Source organism: Anolis sagrei, chromosome X (assembly GCF_037176765.1).
Source record: "Anolis sagrei isolate rAnoSag1 chromosome X, rAnoSag1.mat, whole genome shotgun sequence".
NCBI lineage: Eukaryota > Metazoa > Chordata > Lepidosauria > Squamata > Dactyloidae > Anolis > Anolis sagrei.
This window is the reverse complement of record NC_090034.1, coordinates 50,301,356-50,323,037: the sequence shown is the minus strand read 5'-3', so window position 1 is coordinate 50,323,037 and position 21,682 is coordinate 50,301,356. Positions and strand designations below refer to the sequence as shown.

General features: G+C 43.7%; 1 protein-coding gene across 1 annotated transcript; it reads left to right on the top strand.

Annotated features, from left to right (window-relative positions):
* The first annotated feature begins 1,266 nt into the window (after positions 1-1,266).
* CACTIN (cactin, spliceosome C complex subunit) lies at positions 1,267-20,585 on the top strand. Its single transcript, XM_060785178.2, has 10 exons — positions 1,267-1,405; positions 5,812-6,286; positions 8,253-8,348; positions 9,726-9,871; positions 12,105-12,267; positions 14,701-14,815; positions 14,908-15,100; positions 17,459-17,593; positions 17,850-18,130; positions 19,231-20,585. The coding sequence occupies exons 1-10, from the start codon at positions 1,311-1,313 to the stop codon at positions 19,719-19,721; spliced, it is 2,190 nt and encodes a 729-aa protein (XP_060641161.2). The 5' UTR covers positions 1,267-1,310; the 3' UTR covers positions 19,722-20,585.
* The last annotated feature ends 1,097 nt before the right edge of the window (positions 20,586-21,682 follow it).

The window sequence follows — 21,682 nt, the reverse complement described above, 5'->3', positions numbered from 1 at the left end:
AAGATCCGCCTAGTCAAAGCCATGGTATTCCCTGTCGTCACCTACGGATGTGAGAGCTGGACCTTAGGGAAGGCTGAGCGAAGGAAGATCGATGCTTTTGAGCTGTGGTGTTGGAGGAAAGTGCTGAGAGTGCCTTGGACTGCGAGAAGATCCAACCAGTCCATCCTCCAGGAAATAAAGCCCGACTGCTCACTGGAGGGAAAGATACTAGAGACAAAGTTGAAGTACTTTGGCCACATCATGAGGAGACAGCAAAGCCTGGAGAAGACAATTATGCTGGGGAAAGTGGAAGGCAAAAGGAAGAGGGGCCGACCAAGGGCAAGATGGATGGATGGCATCCTTGAAGTGACTGGACTGACCTTGAGGGAGCTGGGGGTGGTAACGGCCGACAGGGAGCTCTGGCGTAGGCTGGTCCATGAGGTCACGAAGAGTCGGAGACGACTGAACGAATGAACAACAAGTTCACCTGCATGCAGAGAGCACTGAGCCCAGCCAACTTCAAATCGGGACCGAACTTGGCACACAGACCCAACATAGCCAACTGTGTATACAGGCCTGGTTCAGGGAGGATTGACCCACAATTCTGGGAATTGTAGTTCACCCACATCTTTATGGATTTTCTAATGGGAGCATTCATAAACAACGAAATCAAAGACTGGCTTTTTTCTAATAAATAGTGTTCGTAATTAACTAAATGGTATGACCTTTCACCCCAAAACAAACAATGTTTTTTCCCAAATAACCTGGGCATCACCCAAGCTAGTACACAATAGAATCATAGAATCAAAGAGTTGGAAGAGACCTCATGGGCCATCCAGTCCAACCCCCTGCCAAGAAGCAGGAATGTTGCATTCAAATCACCCCTGACAGATGGCCATCCAGCCTCTGATTAAAAGCATATAAAATATATGCTTTTAAAAGCTATATAAAAATACTACATAACATTACCATCTGGATCTTGCCTATTTAAATGCCAATTGCATGAAACACACTATGATAAAAGTCCAGCCATTGCATTGAATTCGACAGTGCAGGCCCAGGCTAACAGCTGAGATTAGGTAGCTGTCTATCGCACTGCCTGAAATATAAAGAAGCCCCAATTTTGCCACACACTTCGAGCTAAATAAATATCTGAAAGAAGAGGAGTGTGGCGAAGCCGTTGGTGTGCGGGACGGCGACAGGGTGGAGGACTAAAGAGGGTAATTTCTATCAGGCGCGGCTGAGGGCAGCCTTAAAGCGCGACGCGGGTGGAGAAGGACCCTTGGCGCCGTTTTGAGAAACCCGGAAGCAGTGTCGGAAGAGACGCTATCATGGCGTCGCGGGAGCGGAGGAGGAGAAGTCGGTCTGGCTCCGAGGCCAGGGAGGGCCGGCACCGGAAGGGGAGAGAGCGGGAAGCAGGGGAGAGGTAGGCACCCACTACTCATATATATGTATAGGTATATGTATTAATATTATGTGTACACCATAGGAATTGTGGGAGTTGAAATCCAAAACACCTGGAGGGCCCAAGTTGGCCCATGCCTGATATCTATCTGTCTATCTATATCTATCTATCTATCTATCTATCTATCTATCTATCTAAAAATGCTCTGTGCATAATGAGTACCTTAAAAACAAAAGAACCAATGAACGAAATCACACCAAATTTGGCAACAAAACGTCTTACAACACAAGGAGTGACCATCACTCAAAAAATTATGATTTTGTCATTTGGGAGTTGTAGTTGCTGGGGTTTATAGTTCACCGACAATCAAAGAGCATTCTGAACTCCATCAACAATGGAATTGAACCAAACTTGGCACACAGGCCTCCCATGACCAACAGAAAATACTACAAGGGTTTGGTGGGCTTTGACCTTGAGTTTGGGAGTTGTAGTTCACCTACATCTAGAGAGCACTCTGGACTCAAACAATGATGGATCTGCACCACACTTGGCCCAAGCACTCAATACGCCCAAATATGAACACAGAAGGAGTTTGGGGGAAATAGACCTTGACATTTGGGAGTTGTAGTCACTGGGATTCACAGTTCACCTACAATCAAAGAGCATTCTGAACTCCACGAACGACAGAATCAGGGCAAATTTCCCACACAGAACCCTCATGACCAACAGAAAATACTTAAGGCCATCCAATCCAACTCCCTTCATCAGGGCAAGAAAACATACTCAAAGTCCTCCTGACAAAGAGCCATCCACCCATAGAGATAGATAGATAGATATGATTCACACAGATATATAGTATCATAGATTTGAAAGGGACCCTTAAAGGACAATGATATGTTGCATGTTCCATGGTGGGCAAACCAGACACTCTCCACATCAACACTGACAAAGAAACAGCAAGAAATACTGTTTACCCACACGCATAAAGAAATTACATATATTAGAAACCAACACTTTCTCATTACTTTATTTTCCAGATCAACAGACTGGGCCACAGCAATGCGTGGCAGGGGACAGCTAGTATATATACGAAGTGTAATATATGTATTTATATGTGTGTGTGTGTGTGTGTGTATATATATATATATATATACACACACACACATAATATTCATATATTTATATCCACACATAATGTTTTATATATATATATATATATAGAAAGAGAGAGAGACACACAGTCATATACACATAATATTCTTTCATATATATATATATATATATATATATATATATATATGAATATTAAGTGTACAGTGGGTGAGGGGGAAAGTATTTAGTCAGATATCAATTGTACCAGTTCTCCCACTTCAAAAGATGAGGGAGGGCTGTAATTGACATCATAGGTCGACCTCAACTATGAGAGACAACATGAGAAAACACATCCAGAAAATCCCATTGTCTGATTTTTAACTAATTTATTTGCAAATTATGGAGGAAAATAAGTATTTGGTCCATAACAAAAGTTCATCTCAATACAGTGGGTTAAACCCCTGTGCCAGCAGGACTGAAGACCATAGGTCACAGGTTTGAATCAGGGGAGAGCGCGGATGAGCTCCCTCTGTCAGCTCCGGCTCCCCATGCGGGGACATGAGAGAAGCCTCCCACAAAGGATGGTAAAACATCAAAACATCCTGGCATCCCCTGGGCAACGTCCTTGCAGACGACCAATTCTCTCACACCAGAAGTGACTTACAGTTTCTCAAATCACTCCTGACACGGGGGGAAAAATCTCAATACTTTGTTATATATCCTTTATTGGCAATGACAGAGGTCAAACCTTTTTTGTAAGTCCTCACAAGGTTGGCACACACTGTTGCTGGTCTGTTGGCCCATTCCTCCATGCAGATCTCCTCAAGAGCAATGATGTTTTGAGGCTGTCGCTGGGCAACACGGACTTTCAACTCCCTCCAAAGGTTTTCTATAGGGTTGAGATCTGGAGACTGGCTAGGCCACTCCAGGACCTTGAAATGCTTCTTACGAATCCACTCCTTCGTTGCCCTGGAGGTGTGCTTGGGATCATTGACATGCTGAAAGACCCAGCCACGTTTCATCTTCAGTGCCCTTGCTGATGGAAGGAGGTTTGCACTCCAAATCTCACGATACATGGCCCCATTCATTCTTTCATGTAAACGGATCAGTCACCCTGGTCCCTTTGCAGAGAAACAGCCCCAAAGCATGATGTTGTCACCCCCATGCTTCACAGTACGTGTGGTGTTCTTTGGATGCAACTCAGCATTGTTCCTCCTCCAAACACAACAAAGAGTTGTGTTTCTGTCAAACAGTTCCACTTTGGTTTCATCTGACAATATGACATTCTGCCAATACTCTTCTGGGTCATCCAAATGCTCTCTAGCAAACTTCAGTTGGTCCCGGACATGTACTGGCTTAAGCAGGGGGACACGTCTGTCACTGCAGGATCTGAGTCCCTGGTGGCGTAGTCTGTTACTGATGGTAGCCTTTGTTACGTTGGTCCCAGCTCTCTGCAGGTGATTCACTAGGTTCCCTCGTGTGGTTCTGGGATTTTTGCTCACCATTCTTGTGATCATTTTGACCCCATGGGGTGAGATCTTGCGTGGAGCCCCAGATCGAAGGAGATTATCAGTGATCTTGTTTCTCTTCCATTTTCTAATTATTGCTCCCACAGTTGATTCCTTCACACCAAGCTGCTTGCCTATTTCAGATTCAGACTTCCCAGTCTGGTGCAGGGCGACAATTTTGTTTCTGGTGTCCTTTGACAGTTCTTTGGCCGTCACCATAGTGGAGTTTGGAGTGTGACTGCTTGAGGTTGTGGACAGGTGTCTTTTATACTGATAACAAGTTCAAATAGGTGCCATTACTACAGGTAATGAGTGGAGGACAGAGGAGCCTGTCTGTGAGACCCAGAAATCTTGCTTGTTTGTAGGTGACCAAATATTTATTTTCCACCATAATCTATATAAATAAAAATGTAATGTTTGTTTGTGGGATTAACAGAACTCAAACACCACTGGACGAATCGACACTAAATTTGGCCACAAGACACCTAACAACCCAATGTATGTCCTTCACTCAAAAAATTGATTTTGTCATTTGGGAGTTGTAGTTGCTGGGATTTATAGTTCACCTACAATCAAAGAGCATTCTGAACCCCACCAACGATGGAATTGAACCAAACTTGGCACACAGTTCTCCCATGACCAACAGAAAATACTGGAAGGGTTTGGTGGGCAGTGTCCTTTGGTTTTGGAGTTGTAGTTCACCTACATCCAGAGATCACTGTGGACTCAAACAATTATGGGTCTGGACCAAACTCTACATGAAGACTCAATATGAACACTGGTGGAGTTTGGGGAAAATAGAATCTTGACATGTGGGAGTTGTAGTTGCTGAGATTTATAGTTCATCTACAATCACAGAGCATTCTGAACCCCACCAACGATAGAATTGGACTAAACCGTGAACTATAAATCCCAGCAACTACAACTTCCAAATGACAAAATCATAATTTTTTGAGTGATGGTCACTCCTTGTGTAGTGAGACGTTTTGATGCCAAATTTGGTGTGATTTTGTTCATTGGTTCTTTTGTTTTTAAGGTACTCATTATGCACAGAGCATTTATATATATATATAGATTGTATGTGTATATGTATATATGAATATATGTGTACGTATATTATACACATAATATTCATAGATATACACAATATATTCATATATATATATATACACACACATAATAATCATATATATATATACACGCACACATAATATAGGTATACTTAATATGTGTATTTTATATATATATATATAGAGAGAGAGAGAGAGAGAGAGAGAGAGAAAGGCAAAAGTTTTCCCTGACATTAACCAACCTTTTGGTTATCAAGTTCTGCAGCTCAGTGGTTTACCCCGCAGCGCCACCAGGAGGTCCTTGCACATAATATACACATATAAATACATAATATTCATTATATATATATATATATACACACACACACACAGTAATTATATATACACACACACATAGTATTCGTCTGTGTATATATATATATATATATATATATATGAATATTATGTGTGTAAATATATCTATAATGTGTGTGTATATATATATGAATATTATGTGTAATATATATAATCATATTCATATATATATATACACACACACACACACACAGAAGGTTGAAGGCCGTGTGCGACTACAACTCCCAGCATTCCTTGAAAGTGAAGGTGGTGTAATTTTGCATTTGTTCTGCAGAGTAGATGCATCCTATGCTCACTTGTGTCCTCTGCTTTTGCTTTCTTGGCAGCGAAAGTGGCATCAATCTGTATTTGTTTTGCAGTGTAGTTGCATCTTACGTTCACTTGTGCTGTTCTCTGCTTACAGCTCGGAGGAAGAGCGCCGAAAATGGAGGAAGAAGAAAGAAAAGAGACGGGAAGGCCACCATAAGAAGAAGGAGAAGAAGCGCTCCTCGCCTTCACCGAGCCCTGACTCCTCTCCGGAGAAGCGCAGCCGGAGCCACGAAAGGCGGGGGAAGCGGAGCCGCAAGCGTTCACCATCGCCACGTTCCTCAGTCTCTTCGGTATCGTCACCCTCGCCGTCCCGCTCGCAAAGTGACCTGGGCGAGACACTGAGCCTCCAGGAGCGGCTGAAGCTGAAGGAGGAAAAGAAGCAGCAGAAGGAGATGATGAAGGCCTTGGAGACCCCTGAGGAGAAGCGGGCCCGGCGTCTGGCTAAGAAGGAGGCCAAGGAGCGAAAGAAGCGGGAGAAGATGGGCTGGGGGGAAGAGTACATGGGCTACACCAACACTGACAACCCCTTCGGGGACAACAACCTCCTAGGTGCCTTCATTTGGAGCAAGGTGAGCCCATGCCCGGCCTCCCCGGATAGGGTGGCCATCTGTCTGGAGGGATTGGATTGAGAATGTAGTGGAACTGGATAGCCCTTGAGATCTCTTGACAGCTCTAGGATTGGGTTGCTTTGAGTTTTCCGGGCTATATGGCCATGTTCCAGTAGCATTATCTCCTGACATTTCACCTGCATCTGTTGGCAGTGAGGCAAGTGGAGTGTGTATATATCTCCCAATCTCCCACCTAGGATATTCCACACACACACATACACAAACTCCACTTGCCTCACTGCTAACAGACTTCTGAAGATGCCGGCCAGAGATGCAGGCGGAGCATCAGGAGAGAAAGCTGCTGGAATATGGCCATACAGCCCAAAAATCTCACAGCAACTCAGTGATTCTGGCCATGAAAGCCTTCAACAACACAGCTCTAGGATTCTGTGATATGAAGCGCTCAGACCATTGATTTCTATGCATCTTTAAAGAGGGGCTGGATTGCCATTTGTCAGGAAGGATCCAATGATTGTCTATAGATCTTGTATATTAAATTTCAGCACCATTAAAACCAACAAAGGCAGGATGAAATAATTCACATTATCATTATTATTTTAGTAGTCATAGTGTATTAGTAGTAGTACCTTATATTATTATTCTTACGGTGTTATATCATAATGAAGGCAGGATATAAATCATAGTCGTCATCAATATAATAGACCTTGCATATTAAATTTCGATACTGTTACAATAAATTTATAAAAACACAACAGTAAAAGCACTACATCAAATAATTGGCCGATCGATCGTCTGTATTACATTGCAACAACATTAAAATAAATAAAGTTAATATGATGTAAAACTACTATATCGAATAATTGACATATGGATAATGCATATTAAAATTCAATGTCATTAAGATAAATACAGTAAATAAATTGAAATAAATTATTATAATACACATATATATGTAAATATACAAATACAATGTGTGTGTGTATATACATACACACACACACACATACTTGGTAATATTATAAATTATATATTGTGTCTTCATGGCAGAATGGGGTTGGACTGGGTGACCCTTGTGGTCTCCCCCAGCTCTAGAAAATTCTATTGTTGTTGTTATTGTTGTTATTATTATTATTTGCTCTTAAAAGAGACTCAAAGCGGCTAACTATGTTAAGAGCAATGCAAGACGTAATTTAATGTAATAAAGTGGCATATTATTAATAATATTTTTAAATGCCACTTCTCTCTTAAAAGACACTCTTAACAATGCTAAGAGCAATAGAAGGTTATCTCATGTCAGCATTTCATTTCAAGCCTGAGACATATTTGATTATAATTATAATTATTACATGCTGATGCTTCTATTTTAAAAGAGAATCAAAGGAACTAACAATGCTAAGAACAATACAATGATAAGAACAATACAATACAAAGATATTTCATGTACTTGAAACCTATGACATACCAACGCTAAAATAGAATTAAGATATAGGAATATTAGGGTTCTCATAAGGTAAGAGGCTTGCCGTTGTTGTTATTATGGTTGTTGCAGAACTTGCTAACTGGAAGGTTGGCGGTTTGAATCCTCAAGATGGGGTGAGTTCCCATTGTTAGCCCCAGCTTCTGCCAATCTAGTAGTCTGAAAATATGCAAATGTGAGTAGATCAATAGGTACCGCTTCGGCAGGAAGGTAACGGTGTTCCATGCCGGCCACATGACTTCGGAGGTGTCTACGGACAACGCCGGCTCTTCAACTTAGAAATTGAGATGAGCACCACCCCCAGAGTCACGATTAGACTTCATGTCAGGGAGAAACCTTTGCCATCATCATCTTCTTCATCATCATGTTCTTGATTTATGTGCCACTTTTCTCTCTTAAAAGAGACTCAAAACATCTATCAATACTCAGAACAATACAAAGCACTCCTACAGGTGACTGTTTGTATTTACTTTCATTGGTTGCTTTTAGGCCCTGGAGAAAAAGGGCATTGGCCACTTGGAGGAGAAGGAGCTGAAGGACCGGAACAAGCGGATCCAAGAGGAGAACCGTCTGGAGCTGCAAAAGGTAAGCAACAAAAGGGTGGAATTGGAAACTGTGCTTTTTGCTATGAATTCTACTGTTGCAGTAGGGCCTTGAAGCCTCTTTTTACCACAAACCATACACTGTCCAGGTAATCAAATGAGTACAAGTTTATTCAAACCAGAGTACATAAAAAATAAGCAAATTCAAAAGAGAAAATCAAAGCTCAGAAGGTTATTTCCATGAAAACCGAGAGTCCAAAAATCAGTTCAAAGAAAGTCCAAAACAGCAATGTTGTGTTTCAAGATTCCCAAAGGCAAGATAACCTGAATCTCAGGCAGGCAAACTAAAAGCAAGAAGAGCTTGAAACTTGAATGCATGAATTCCTAAAACGTAGGCCCCTAGAAACTTGGACCTCTTCATCTGAATGTGGTGTTGATTTCACAAAGATTGTATCATCATGAACTACTTCTTAAAAGAATCCCTCCCATGAGATCATTTTGCCTGCACCTTCCTTCCTGCTTCTTATCTCTAATTCCCTGGGAGAAGCAGTCTGTCTTAAACTGCTGAGCTGCTGAACTTGCTGACTGGAAGGATGGTGGTTAGAATCCACGGGTGAGCTCCCGTTGCTCCTGCCAACCTAGCAGTTCAAAAACATGCATATGTGAGTAGATCAAAAGGTACTACTTCGGCAGGAAGGTAAACAGTGCTCCATGCAGTCATGCCGGCTACATGACCTAGGACAGTGGTTCTCAACCTGGGGTCCCCAGATGTTTTTGGCCTTCAACTCCCAGAAATCCTAACAGCTGGTAAACTGGCTGGGATTTCTGGGAGTTGTAGGCCAAAAACATCTGGGGACTCCAGGTTGAGAACCTCTGACCTAGGAGGTGTCTACGAACAACGCAGGCTCTTTGGCTTAGAAATTGAGCTGAGCACCACCCCCCAGAGCTGGAAGGGGAAGCCTTTACCTTTATCTGTGTGTTGGTTGTTTCTAGGCATTGAATGTTTGCCTTGTGTTTGTGTATGCTGAAATACACCCTGAGACTCTGGGGAGATAGGACAGAATACAAATAAAGTATTATTGTTGTTTTTGTTGTTTAAATTTTTAAATTGCCTTGAACAGGCAGGACTACTTTTAATATATGTGTGTTATGGCGACAATATTTATGCTTATATTTTGTTTTGTTAATCTTATGGTTATGTTGTTTTTACTTTGTATGTTTTGTGATGTTACCTAGGAACCACTCTGAGTCCCCTCAGGGAGATGGAGCGGTATATAAATAAAGTTTTATTATTATTATTCTGAACACTCAGAATCTGACCAGGCTACAACATCCACCGATGAGGCCCGACTAACACAGAACCTAGATTTAGGGCTCCTGATCTCTCTCTCTTTTGTGTTTCTTCCTCTGCCTTTTGCAGGTGAAGCAGCTGCGCCTAGAGCGGGAGCGAGAGAAGGCCATGCGGGAGCAAGAGCTGGAAATGCTGCAGCGGGAGAAGGAGGCCGAGCATTTCAAGACCTGGGAGGAGCAGGAGGACAACTTCCATTTGCAGCAAGCCAAGCTGCGGTAAAACAAGGGGGAAGGTCTGGGTTTAAGGTTTGGTCCTAGGTCATAAGTACAGTGGAACCTCAATTTAAGAGCATCCGAACTTAAGTACGTTTTGAGTTAAGAGCCATCACTCGGCCCGGATTTCACTTTGTGAGATTGCTGTCTGCTTTGCTCTGAGGAACTTTGGATTAGTTGATTTTGTCAGGGGAGGGGCGGGGAGACAAAATACCCATGGAGTAGGTACGTGATTTATAGTTCCTTCTATCATGTTCTCCCTTTGCTGTGCAAGGGACTGATTGTCTCAGGGCAAGCAAATAAATCAAACCAAAACACTGCAGAGTCTTTCGTCAGTAGTTAGCAGAGTTGTACTGCACACCCTCTGACCTTGTTGGCACTCACTGTTTTCATAAAACACTCGAACTCTGGCTTTCATCCAAACTCACATTGTAGTTTCATCCAAACTCGTTGCTTATTTCTTATTTATTTATTTCAGGAATTTCTATGCCACCTTTCTCCCAGTGGACCCAAGGCGGCACACAGCATATTTAAAATATACAATGTAACATAAAACTATTAGCTAAAACAAAGTTACATGAATGCCTCATTCATCTAAACTGTTTAAAATAAATTAAAATTAAATTACGTGTACATCAGGATCCCCTGATCTGCTATTGATATATACAGAGATCTATTCTCAGCAATAATACAGCAACAGTACAGTGAGAAGCAATGATCATTGCAAAAGAACCGCATGGCAAGAGAGAGTGCACATGACAGATACTTACTTTTATACCCATAGGCTTCTTGTCATTAAACATGGACAACAGTGAATTGCGTAGTCCTTGTCCTACCTGTCACATGCTCAGGACTCAGCTTCTTTTCCTGTCCCTCCCGTTCCATGTCAGTACCTACTTAACACTTCAGTAGATGTGTGAGACCACATGTCTATTCGAACAGTATTTTCCCAAACAGTAATGCACAATGGAGTTACAGACAAGGCATTTCTATCTAACAGAGCATTATCTACCTAACAGCTTTGTTTGGGCGGTTTTGATTCCTGGTCTGTTTGGCTTCATGAAGAGAGAGAGCAAGAGAGGGAGGGAGGCTGGAATGAGTCCAGTAGGAAGAAAAAAAGGATACTTTTGCCTCTTCACTTGGTGTTTTGGGTTTCCATTGTTCCACAACTTTGTGTGCATTTATACATTATTTGTTATTTATTAAGTATGTTTTCCTATTTAAAAACACGTAACAAAAAATTGGGAGGGGTGATTCGGTGGGCCAGAATGGATTAATAGCACTTTAATGGTAAATTCACTTTGAGATAAGAGTGATTTGAGTTAAGAGCTTGGCCATGGAAACATTAAACTCTTGATTCAAGGTATCTATGAGGACTCCAAAATCGTTTTCACACTTACTGCTGTTGAGCCAGACTTCCTCCATTTGGTATCTTTGTAGAAAAAATGAAATGCAAAGCTACAGAATGGGGGATGACCTTCCTCGTAGACAGGAAGGTGAACATGAGCCAGAAATGTCATGAGGCAGCAAAAAAAGCCAATGGGATTTTGGCCTGCATCAATAGGAGTCTAGTGTCTAGATCCAGAGAAGTCATGCTTCCCCTTTATTCTGCCTTGGTCAGGCCACACCTGTAATCACACTGTGTCCAGTTCTGGGCAACACAATTTAAGGGAGATGTTGACTCTAAGCTGTAATGTGTCCAGAGGAGGGCGGCTAAAATGATCAAGGATCTGGAGAACAAACCCGATGAGGAGTGGCTTAAAGAGCTGGGCTTGTTTAGCCTGTAGAAGAGAAGGCTGAGGATACATTATGGCTATGTATAAATAAATATGTGAAAGGAGAGAGTAGGCTTGTTTTCTGCTTCCCTGGAGACTAGGATGCGGAACAGTGGTTCAAACTACAGGAAAGGAGATTCCACCTGAACATTAGGAAGAACTTCCTGACTGTGAGAGCTCTTCAACAGCGGAACTCTCTCTCTGCCCCGGAATTTGGTGGAGGCTCCTTCTTTGAAGGCTTTAAAACAGAGGCTGGATGGCCATCTATCAGGGGTGCTTTGAATGCAATTTTCCTGCTTCTTGTCAGGGGGCTGGACTGGATGGCCCACGAAGTCTCTTCCAACTCTATGATTCTATGATCACAGTACACCCCCTTCCTTTGGTAGAGGTACAGCGAGGTAGAAATAAATATAATAATAACAACAATAATAGGCACATCTCTTTTCTGGTTTTCCCGACAGCTCGAAGATCCGGATCCGGGATGGACGGGCCAAGCCCATCGATCTCCTCGCCAAATACATCAGTGCTGAGGACGACGACCTAGCTGTAGAGATGCACGAGCCATACACTTTCCTGAATGGACTCACCGTCTCCGACATGGAGGACCTGCTTGAGGACATCCAGGTAATGTCCCTCAATGGGATCCGGATAGCATCCCTTTGATAGTATCCAGGTAGTTTCCCTTTTTTGGGATCCAGGTAGCATCCCTTGATGCGGTGCAGGTAGCCTCTAGAGCTGTGCAAAAATTCGGACACGGTTGTAAGTTGTAACTATTTTGACAAAGTTCATACTTACGGTATCAGGATCCATTCTCCAGTGCTTTTGCATGCAGCCACCAACTTATTAGCCTAGCAGTCTGAAATTGGAAAAAAAAATCCCGAAATGACAGTGGTTGTGTGAATCTTTCTGAAACTTTGGAGTAGCGATGCCCTGGTTATGTTTTGTCATTGTAGAGAAATTAAAGGGAATTATTATTGTAGCCCCCGGTGGCACAGTGGGTTAAAGCGCTGAGCTGCTGAGCTTGTTGACCGAAAGGTCACAGGTTCGAATCCGGGTAGCGGCGTGAGCTTCCACTGTCAGCCCCAGCTTCTGCCAACCTAGCAGTTCGAAAACATGCCGGCCACATGACCTTGGAGGTGTCTACAGACAACACCAGCTCTTCAGCTTAGAAATGGAGATGAGCACCACATCCCAGAATCGGACACGACTGGGCTTCATGTCAGGGGAAAACCTTTACCTTTTAAACTTTCATTTTAGAAATTGTTATTCATAAAAAAAAACTTAAATTCCCAAAAAAATCAGTGGATTAGTGAAACATTCTGAAACTTGGGAACAAAATAATAACAAATTTTTGAGATTCCGAATTCGAAACACGCAAATGGGCAGAATAACAAAAGGAAACATTAACAATTTTTTGGAATTACGAAACTGGGGGCACACGAATTTCATATTTCAAAACTAAATGGATTTTTGGCGTTTTGCACACACCAACTAGCCTCCCTTGATGAGATCCAGATAGTATCCATCAGTACGATCCAGGAAGCGTTGGAAAGCAGCAAGCTTTGTCTATTGTGTTGTCAAAGGCTTTCATGGTCGGAGCCACTGGGTTGCTGTGGGTTTTCCGAACTGTCTGGCTATGTTCCAGAAGCATTCTCTCCTGACGTTTCACCCACATTTGTGGCAGGCATCCTCAGAAGTTGTGAGGTTTGTTGGAAATTAGGTAAGTGGGGTTTATGTATCCGTGGAATGATGTCCAGGGTGGGAGAAATAACTCTTGTCTGCTTGAGGCAAGTGTGAATGTTGCCATTAGCCAGCTTGATTAGCACTGAATGGCCTTGCAGCTTCAAAGCTTGGTTGCTTCCTGCTTAGGAGAATCCTTTGTTGGGAGGCGTTAGCTGACCCTGATTGATTCCTGTCTGAAATTCCCTTGATTTCGGAGTGTTCCTCTTTATTTACAGTCCTGATTTTAGACTTTTTTTTTATACTGGTAGCTGGATTTTCTTCATTTTCATGGTTTCCTCCTTTCTGCTGAAATTCCCCACATGCTTGTGGATTTCAATGGCTTCTCTGTGTAGTCCAGCATTGCTTTCTCCAGGTTGGTTCATCAGGTGCTCTGCTGTGACTGACCTCTCCAGTTGAATGAGTCTGTAGTGCCTTTCATGTTCCTTGATTTGTGCCTGGGCAATGCTGCTGCATTTGGGGGTCCCTATGTTGACTTGTCCACAGCTGCATGGTATATGGGAGACTCCTGCAGAGAGGATCCCTCTTGTCCTTCGCTGAATTGAGCATTGGTTGGATTTTCTTAGTGGGTCTATAGATAGTTTGTAGGTTGTCTCTTCCTCAGCTTCCCTTGATGTCTGGTAAGAACCCTTTTCCTCTGGTTGGATCTTTGTCTTCACTCTCGTGGCTTGTTCTTGGTCTTGCCGCTCTTCTTATGTCTGTGGTGGGGTCTCCATTGGCCTGTAGAGCCCAGTTGAGGTGGTTCAGTTCAACACATAGGAGTGGGCTTCACAGATTAGTTTTGCACGGTCTGCCAGAGCTTTGATTGTGCTTTTTTTTTTACTTGGGTGATGGTTGAAGTTTTTATGATGGTATCCATCTCTGTGAGTAGGTTTTCTGTAAACTGTGTGGCCCAATTGCTGATTGGGTTTGCGGATGACTAGGATATCTAGAAATGGCAGTTTTCCTTCATTTTCTTTTTCCATGGTGAATTGGATGTTTGGGTGGATGCTGTTGAGATGGTCCAGGAACTTCTTGAGTTCTTCTCCATGGCTCCTCCAAATGGTGAAGGTATCATCCACATATCTGAACACTATATTGTGGGGTTTTTTCATTGCTGTTTCCAGGGCTTCTTTCTCAAAGTGTTCCATGTAGAAATTTGCTATGACCAGGCTGAGAGGGCTCCCCATGGCTACTCCATCTTTCCGTACATAGTATTCATTGTCCCACTAGAAGTAGCTTGTGTTGAGGCAGTAGTGAAACAGGGCAGTGATGTCTTCTGGGACATTTTGGTTGATTAGTGCGGACCTTGATAAATATTGTGCTTCTCTGCTTCAGGTTTACATGGAGCTGGAGCAAGGGAAGAACGTGGATTTCTGGAGGGACATGACTATCATCACGGAAGACGAAATAGCCAAGCTCCGGAAGCTGGAGGCTTCGGGGAAAGGGCCGGGTAAGTAACGGGAGATCCAGAAGAGGGCAAGTTGACCTGTGTGTCCTCCAGCATGACTTTATGGGATCTTTTTCCACCTCTGTGTCCTACAGGCGAGCGCCGCGAAGGGGTCAATGCCTCAGTCAGCTCAGACGTCCAGTCTGTCTTCAAGGGCAAGACCTACAACCAGCTACAGGTCATCTACCAAGGGATCGAGGGCAAAATCTTAGCTGGCGGACCCAACCTGGACATTGGCTACTGGGAAAGCCTGCTGCAGCAGCTCAAGGCCTACATGGCCCGGGCCAGGTACAAATACATATACTTCTTTTTGGGAATGATAACAGCAGTTTGTTGAAGTTATGGATTCCATAGAGTTTAAGGCAAATAGGATTTGGGATGTTGAGGCTCTTAGCAGAGAGACCAATGCATCCAAAGTCAGCAGGAGACAGGACAGAAGGGCAATTGACCATATTAGCGGATGGCTTTATAAAGGATTTTGGGGTCTAGTTTGAATGGTTGGAATAATAGAATCTGGCCACTGTTTTCTCCCAATTTCCCAGACCCTAATCTCTCCAGATAATCTATACACATAATAAAAGTGAAAATATGTTTATGTCTGGCTGACCACTTACACAGACAAGCTCCTGCCTCCATGAAAAACTATATCTTCCACTACTTCAGGAGACACCAATGACCCTCCCTCCAATGACATTGCAGGTTATAGCAAGCACCATGAACATGTCGAAGAGCCCTGCCAGTGTCCTCCACAAACACCACCCTGGCCATCACTCAAGTGAAGGCTTTCATTCAGGGACAGATGTTCTCTTTTTCCATCCCAGGATTCCTCACTTTTTCCATTGCTTTGGACTTTGCATGACCCCACCCACTGCCTTTCCCTTAACCCTTTCCTACCCTTTCCTATGGCACACAACAAACAGAGAAATTGATCAGCAACTGTATATACTGGAGGGATTTTGAGAGACTGACTCAACTTGATCAGCAACTAAACAAGAGGTTTCAGAAGACATTGACATTGAAGGTCATAGTGAGGGCCATGAACATGTCCAAGTGGCCTGCCAATGTCCTCCACAAACACCATATTGCCCACCACCCAAGGGAAGGCTTTCACACGGAGACAATTTCATCCTAAACTTTATGTTTTTCCTCCACCACAGACACCCCAGTGTTCCTTACTCTCTCCATTGGTGTGTTATTTCATGACCCTGCCCACTACCCTCTCCCATGGTGCACAGCAAACAGAGGAATTGATTAGCAACTGAACATACTGGAGGGATTTTGGGGGCTTGACACAACATGATGGAAGTTGTAGTTCACCCAGCATCAAGACAGAGCACTGTGATCCCCTTTGATAATGTACTTAGACCACATTTGGCACATAGAACCCCCATGACCAATGAGAACTACTTGAGAGGTCTGGGAGGAATTCACCTTGATTTATAGGAGTTGTGGGTGCTGGGATTTATAGTTCTCCTGCAATCAAAGAACACTCTGAACCCCACCAAAAAGGGAATTGGACCAGACTTGGCACACAGAGCCCCCATGACCAGTAAAACATGCTGGAGGTCTTTGGGGAAAATTCACCTTGGTTTGAGGGAGTTGTAGTTCACCTACATCCAGAGAGCACTGTGACCCCAAACACCAATGGATGTGGACCAAACTTGGCACACAGACCTGATATGCCAAAATCTGATTATTGGAGGGGTTTGGGGGGAACTGACCTTCCTTTCTGAGAGTTGTAGTTCACCCACAACCAGAGAAACAATGACCTCCACTGATGATGGACCTGGACCAGACTTGGCACACTAACTCAACCTACTGGAGAGGTTTGAGGGGACTGACTCACCATAGTGGGAGTTGGAGTTTACCCTACAGCCAGAGAGCACACTGAACCTCTCAGATGATGCATCTAGAGCAAACTTGCCCAGCATAACAAACTTTAACCACTAATGGCATTTCAGGGGATTAACCTGAGTGTGGGGAGGCTAAATTAACCGATTTATGAGGCCATAAAGAAGACTACAGCAAAGCATTCCAGCGGGGAAGCATGCGGGAATGCGGAAGTGCTTCATCAGTGTCGCAGATGGACGATGAAAGCGACAGCTTCCCTGGCGGCCAGAAAAAGTTAAATAGCCTCTGTCTATGTCTGTATATGTTGTATGTCAAAATTGGCATTGAATGTTTGCCATATATGTGTATACTGTAATCCGCCCTGAGTCCCCTGCGGGGTGAGAAGGGCGGAATATAAAAGCTGTAAATAATAAATAAATAACCTGGCATGATGTGAGTTGTAGTTCACCCACTACCTTATGCAAACCTCATTTTGTAAAATGAAAAAAAAATGTCTTTTTCAAATAACCTGGGCAATGCTGGGGACCCAAGCTAGTAATAATAATTATTAGTAGTATTATTATTATTTCTTACCCGCCTCTCCTCATGGCTCAAGGCGGGTTCCAACATTGCTCAAACACGTCATCAAAACACATAATCATTTAAAACACATAGAATACACATATTAAAACATTTCCATAAAATTACATATTAAAATACACAAAACAAAAATGAGACCTAGAATGGAAGTTTCAAATGTGTCATTACAACTGGTCCGAGGCCACTGACTTTCTGTTTTATTCTTTTCCATCGAAGGCTACGGGAACGGCACCAAGACGTCCTGCGCCAGAAGCTGTACAAGCTGAAACAGGAGCAAGGAGTGGAGAGCGAACCTCTGTTTCCCATCATTAAGAAGGAACCATCATCCCCGGGTGCTGGGAGCAGCAATAGGTAAACCTTGTGCAAAATAGAATGTTCCTTTTCATATAACCCTCATGGTGGAAGGGACTCCCAAGGCCATCGAGTCCAGCTCCATCTGCCACAAAGGAAGGCACTGTCTGAGCCCTCTCAGCCATAGATTGAGATAGAGATATATATTGTAGAAATAGAATCACAGAAAGGGACATCCAGCCCTTGGAGGAAGACACAATTCAATCCCTCCCAGCAGATGGCCATTCCATTCATCCTCTGTTTTGAAACCTTCCAGGGCAGAACCTGAAGAGAGCGCCTCATCGTCGCAGCCGGGCCCCTCGTCCTCTTCAGCGGAAGCTGGCACCGAAGCGGAGTCAGAAACCAAAGCCGAAGGGGAAGGGGAGGCGGTGCTGATGGAAGAGGACCTCATCCAGCAAAGCCTGGATGACTACGACGCCGGGAAGTACAGCCCCCGCCTCTTGACCTCCCACGAGCTGCCCTTCGATGCTCACGTGGTGGAAGTGGACGAGGACCTCCAGCGCCTGCTTCTCTCCCGGCAGCAGCTCCAGGTCACAGGTAGGCCTCCTTTCTCTGGACCCCGTCCGTCTTACCCATCTCCTTCTTGAATCGGGTTGTCCCAGTTTATTCCCGGTGAGGTCTGACCAAAGCCAAAAAGAGTGGGACTGCGACTTCCCTCTATTCAAACACCATCCTCCTCGGGATGCAGGTGGGTATAATATAAATTATTATTAGTATTATTATTATTACTTCTACTATTCCACTCAATCCTGATTCTAAGACACATACCCAATCCCAATTCTAAGACAATACTCAATCCTGATCCTAAGACATATACCCAAAAGGAGAGGCCAGCAATAAATAAAAACAATTTCCTCCCCCTCCCCCTCCTCCTCCTCCTCCTCAGTCCTGATTCTAAGAAAATACCCAATCATGATCTTAAGACACATAACCAAAAGGATAGGTAGATAATAAATAAAAACCTATTACACTATGTAACAAATGTTGTCATACACCGTAATAGTTTGAAAGTGTTATTTCTGTCAGAAATATTAAAAATTAACTGGGTATTTTTGATTTTAAAAGTGTGAGTCAAGCACTGAAAGAGTTAGTAGGCCAAAGCCTGTTATAGTCAGTGGGCCAAAGCGAGTGTTGTCCTGAGGAGTCTGAGGTAAACCTCAGTGGGAGAAATGTTTCAGTCTGTGCTGTACCTCACAGTGTGAGGTAGGCCTTAGTCTATGAAAGGCCAAGCGTGAGAAGGCCTGATGTGAGAAGCTTCGGTGAGAGAAGCTCCAGGACCTTTAATAAGTTCATTCGGCCAACAATTTCTTATTTTAATTGTGTGGTCCTTATGTTGAAAGCCATTGTTCTGCTCCAGAAACTTCATTGTTTTGTGCCACAAACTATTGAATTGCTGGAGACTCACTATTCATTGAAAAACTATTGCAAAATAGGCTATAGCAGGATGTCCTTCCTGCAAAGACAAAGTGTTTGCAGTATAATAAACTTTCCCTGTCTTTATATGATAGAACCAATTAGGAAATGAGATTGATAACCCAAAAATGCTGTTGCATAGTGTAATGATTATGATGCTTAATCCTGATCCTAAGATCTTTGTGCAGTTGTCCCAATGCTAAGACTTGTACCCTATTCCTCAGGGGACGCCAGTGAGAGCGCCGAGGACATCTTCTTCCGGCGGGCCAAGGAGGGGATGGGGGCCGATGAGGCCCAGTTCAGCGTGGAGATGCCACTGACAGGCAAGGCCTACCTGTGGGCCGACAAGTACCGGCCCCGCAAGCCCCGCTTCTTCAACCGCGTCCACACGGGCTTTGAGTGGAACAAGTACAACCAGACTCACTACGACTTCGACAACCCACCACCCAAGATCGTCCAGGGCTACAAGTTCAACATCTTCTACCCGGATCTCATCGACAAGCGCTCCACCCCGGAGTACTTCCTGGAGGCTTGCCCAGACAACAAGGACTTTGCCACCCTCCGCTTCCACGCTGGGCCGCCCTACGAGGACATTGCCTTCAAGATCGTCAACCGTGAGTGGGAGTACTCCCACCGCCACGGCTTCCGCTGCCAGTTTGCCAACGGCATCTTCCAGCTCTGGTTCCATTTCAAGCGCTATCGCTACCGGCGGTGAAAGGAAGAGGATTCCATTACATTGCCAGTGACTCCCATTCTCTGTCGAGAGAGCAGAGCCCCGCGAGGCCAAGCAAACTAAGAGCCATAAGATGGGAATTCCCTAACTTTGCCAAGAAAACCGGATCCTGTCGGGTAGAGATTCCCATACTATACTGAAAAGGCTCAACTCCATACACTTCCCAAACTTTGTCGAGAAAACTCAACCCCGTCAGGCAGGGATTCCTTTACTTTGCTGAGAAAGCTGAATCCTGCAAGGCCGAAAAACCTCAACCCCATAAGATAGGGTCAAAATCAACCTCGTAAGATTCCCAAATTTTCTGCGAAAATGGTACCCCATAAGTTGGGTATTCCATTACTTTCCTGAGAAAACAGAACCATGGAAGATTCCAAATTTTGCCAAGAAAACAGGACCCCATCAGGCAGGGTTCCCAAACTTTATCGAGAAAATCCAACCCCATAAGATAGGGATTCCCAAACTTTGAGTGGGAATGGCTTCCTATGGGTCACCCTCTATTAAGAGCAATCCCCCACAAAGTTTTCAAAGTGTACGCAGTTTGGGAAGTCTCCATTTGGACAAATCCTGGATGGTTTTGAGTCTGACTTCCCAGAAGCTTTGGGGATTCTGGGAGCTGAAATTCCAGGCGAGGTCTGCGACCAAACTTTGTCTCCAAATCCCCAAACGTATCTATCTATCTTTCTTTTAGGACTGTTTCTCCAATGTATATTAGTCAGACTTTTATCTCATAGTCGAGTCCCAGAAGGATCCTGATGGGCTTTTTTGTAATTGTTGCCTCCAGACATTATCGATCGCGGGGATTGGATGACAAACACTCTCTCGCAATAAATGACTTTTTGTTTTTCACATGGTTGACAATGCTTTGCAGGAAAAACAAGGGGGAAGACATTGCGATGGAAAGGGGTGAAGGAGGGAAGAAAGACAAAAAAGGGAAGCGGAAAATCCATCCATCTTCTCCTTTCTTCTTTCTCATCCTCCTTTTTCTTTTTCCTGTCTCATCCTTTTCTTCCTTCCCCTCTTTTCTTTCCACTCACCCTCCTTCCTTTCCTTTCATTTCCTTTCTTTTCTCTTTTCTTACCTTCTTTCTATCCACTACCCATCTTTTCCTTTCTTCCTTCTCATCCTCTTTTTTTCTTTTCCTCTCTTATCCTTTTCTTTCTTCCCATCGCGTTCTTCTTTCCCTCCAATCTCCCTCCCTTCTTCCTTTCCTTCCTTCCTTCCTTCCTCTTTTTTTAACTTCTTTCTATCCTCCATCTTTCTTCCATCTCATCCTCCTTTTTCCTTTTCCTTCTTTCCTTTCCTTTCTTCCTCTTTTCTTACCTTCTTTTATCCTCCATCCATCTTCTCCTTTCTTTCTTCTCATCCTCCTGTTTCCTTTCCTTTCTTTCTTTCTTTCCTCCCTCCCTCCCTCCTTCCTTTCCTTTCCTTTCCTTTCCTTCCTTCCTTCCTCTTCTCTTACCTTCTTTCTACCCCATCTTTTCCTTTCTTCCTTCTTATCCTCCTTTTTTCTTTTCATCTCTCATCCTTTTCTTTTTCCCCATTTCTTTCTTCTTTCCTTCCTTTCTTCCTCCTTCCTTTCCTTCCTTCCACTTTTTTTACCTTCTTTCCTCCATCCATCTCCTTTTTTCTTTCACTTCCTCCTTTTTCCTTTTCCTTCCTTCCTCCTTCCCTCCTTTTCTTTCCTCTTTTCTTACTTTCTTTCTATCCTCCGTCCATCTTCTTCTTTCTTCCTTCTCATCCTACTGTTTCCCCTTCCTTCCTCCCTTCCTTCCTCCCTCTCTTCTTTCTTTTCCTTTCCTTCCTCTTCTCTTACCTTCTTTTTACTCGCCATCTTCTCCTTTCTTCCTTCTCATGCTCCTTTACCCTTTTCCTTCCTCCCTCCCTCTCTTCTTTCCTTTCCTTCCTCTTCTCTTACTGTCTTTCTACTCCCCATCTTCTCCTTT

What these genes read in the sequence shown, in the direction of transcription:
- CACTIN (XM_060785178.2), top strand. Translation starts at nt 1,311, where the DNA reads ATGGCGTCGCGGGAGCGGAGGAGGAGAAGTCGGTCTGGCTCCGAGGCC. An exon ending in GTGCCTTCATTTGGAGCAAG is followed by an intron (nt 6,287 to 8,252) that starts GTGAGCCCATGC and finishes GGTTGCTTTTAG; the next exon opens with GCCCTGGAGAAAAAGGGCAT. An exon ending in ACCGTCTGGAGCTGCAAAAG is followed by an intron (nt 8,349 to 9,725) that starts GTAAGCAACAAA and finishes TGCCTTTTGCAG; the next exon opens with GTGAAGCAGCTGCGCCTAGA.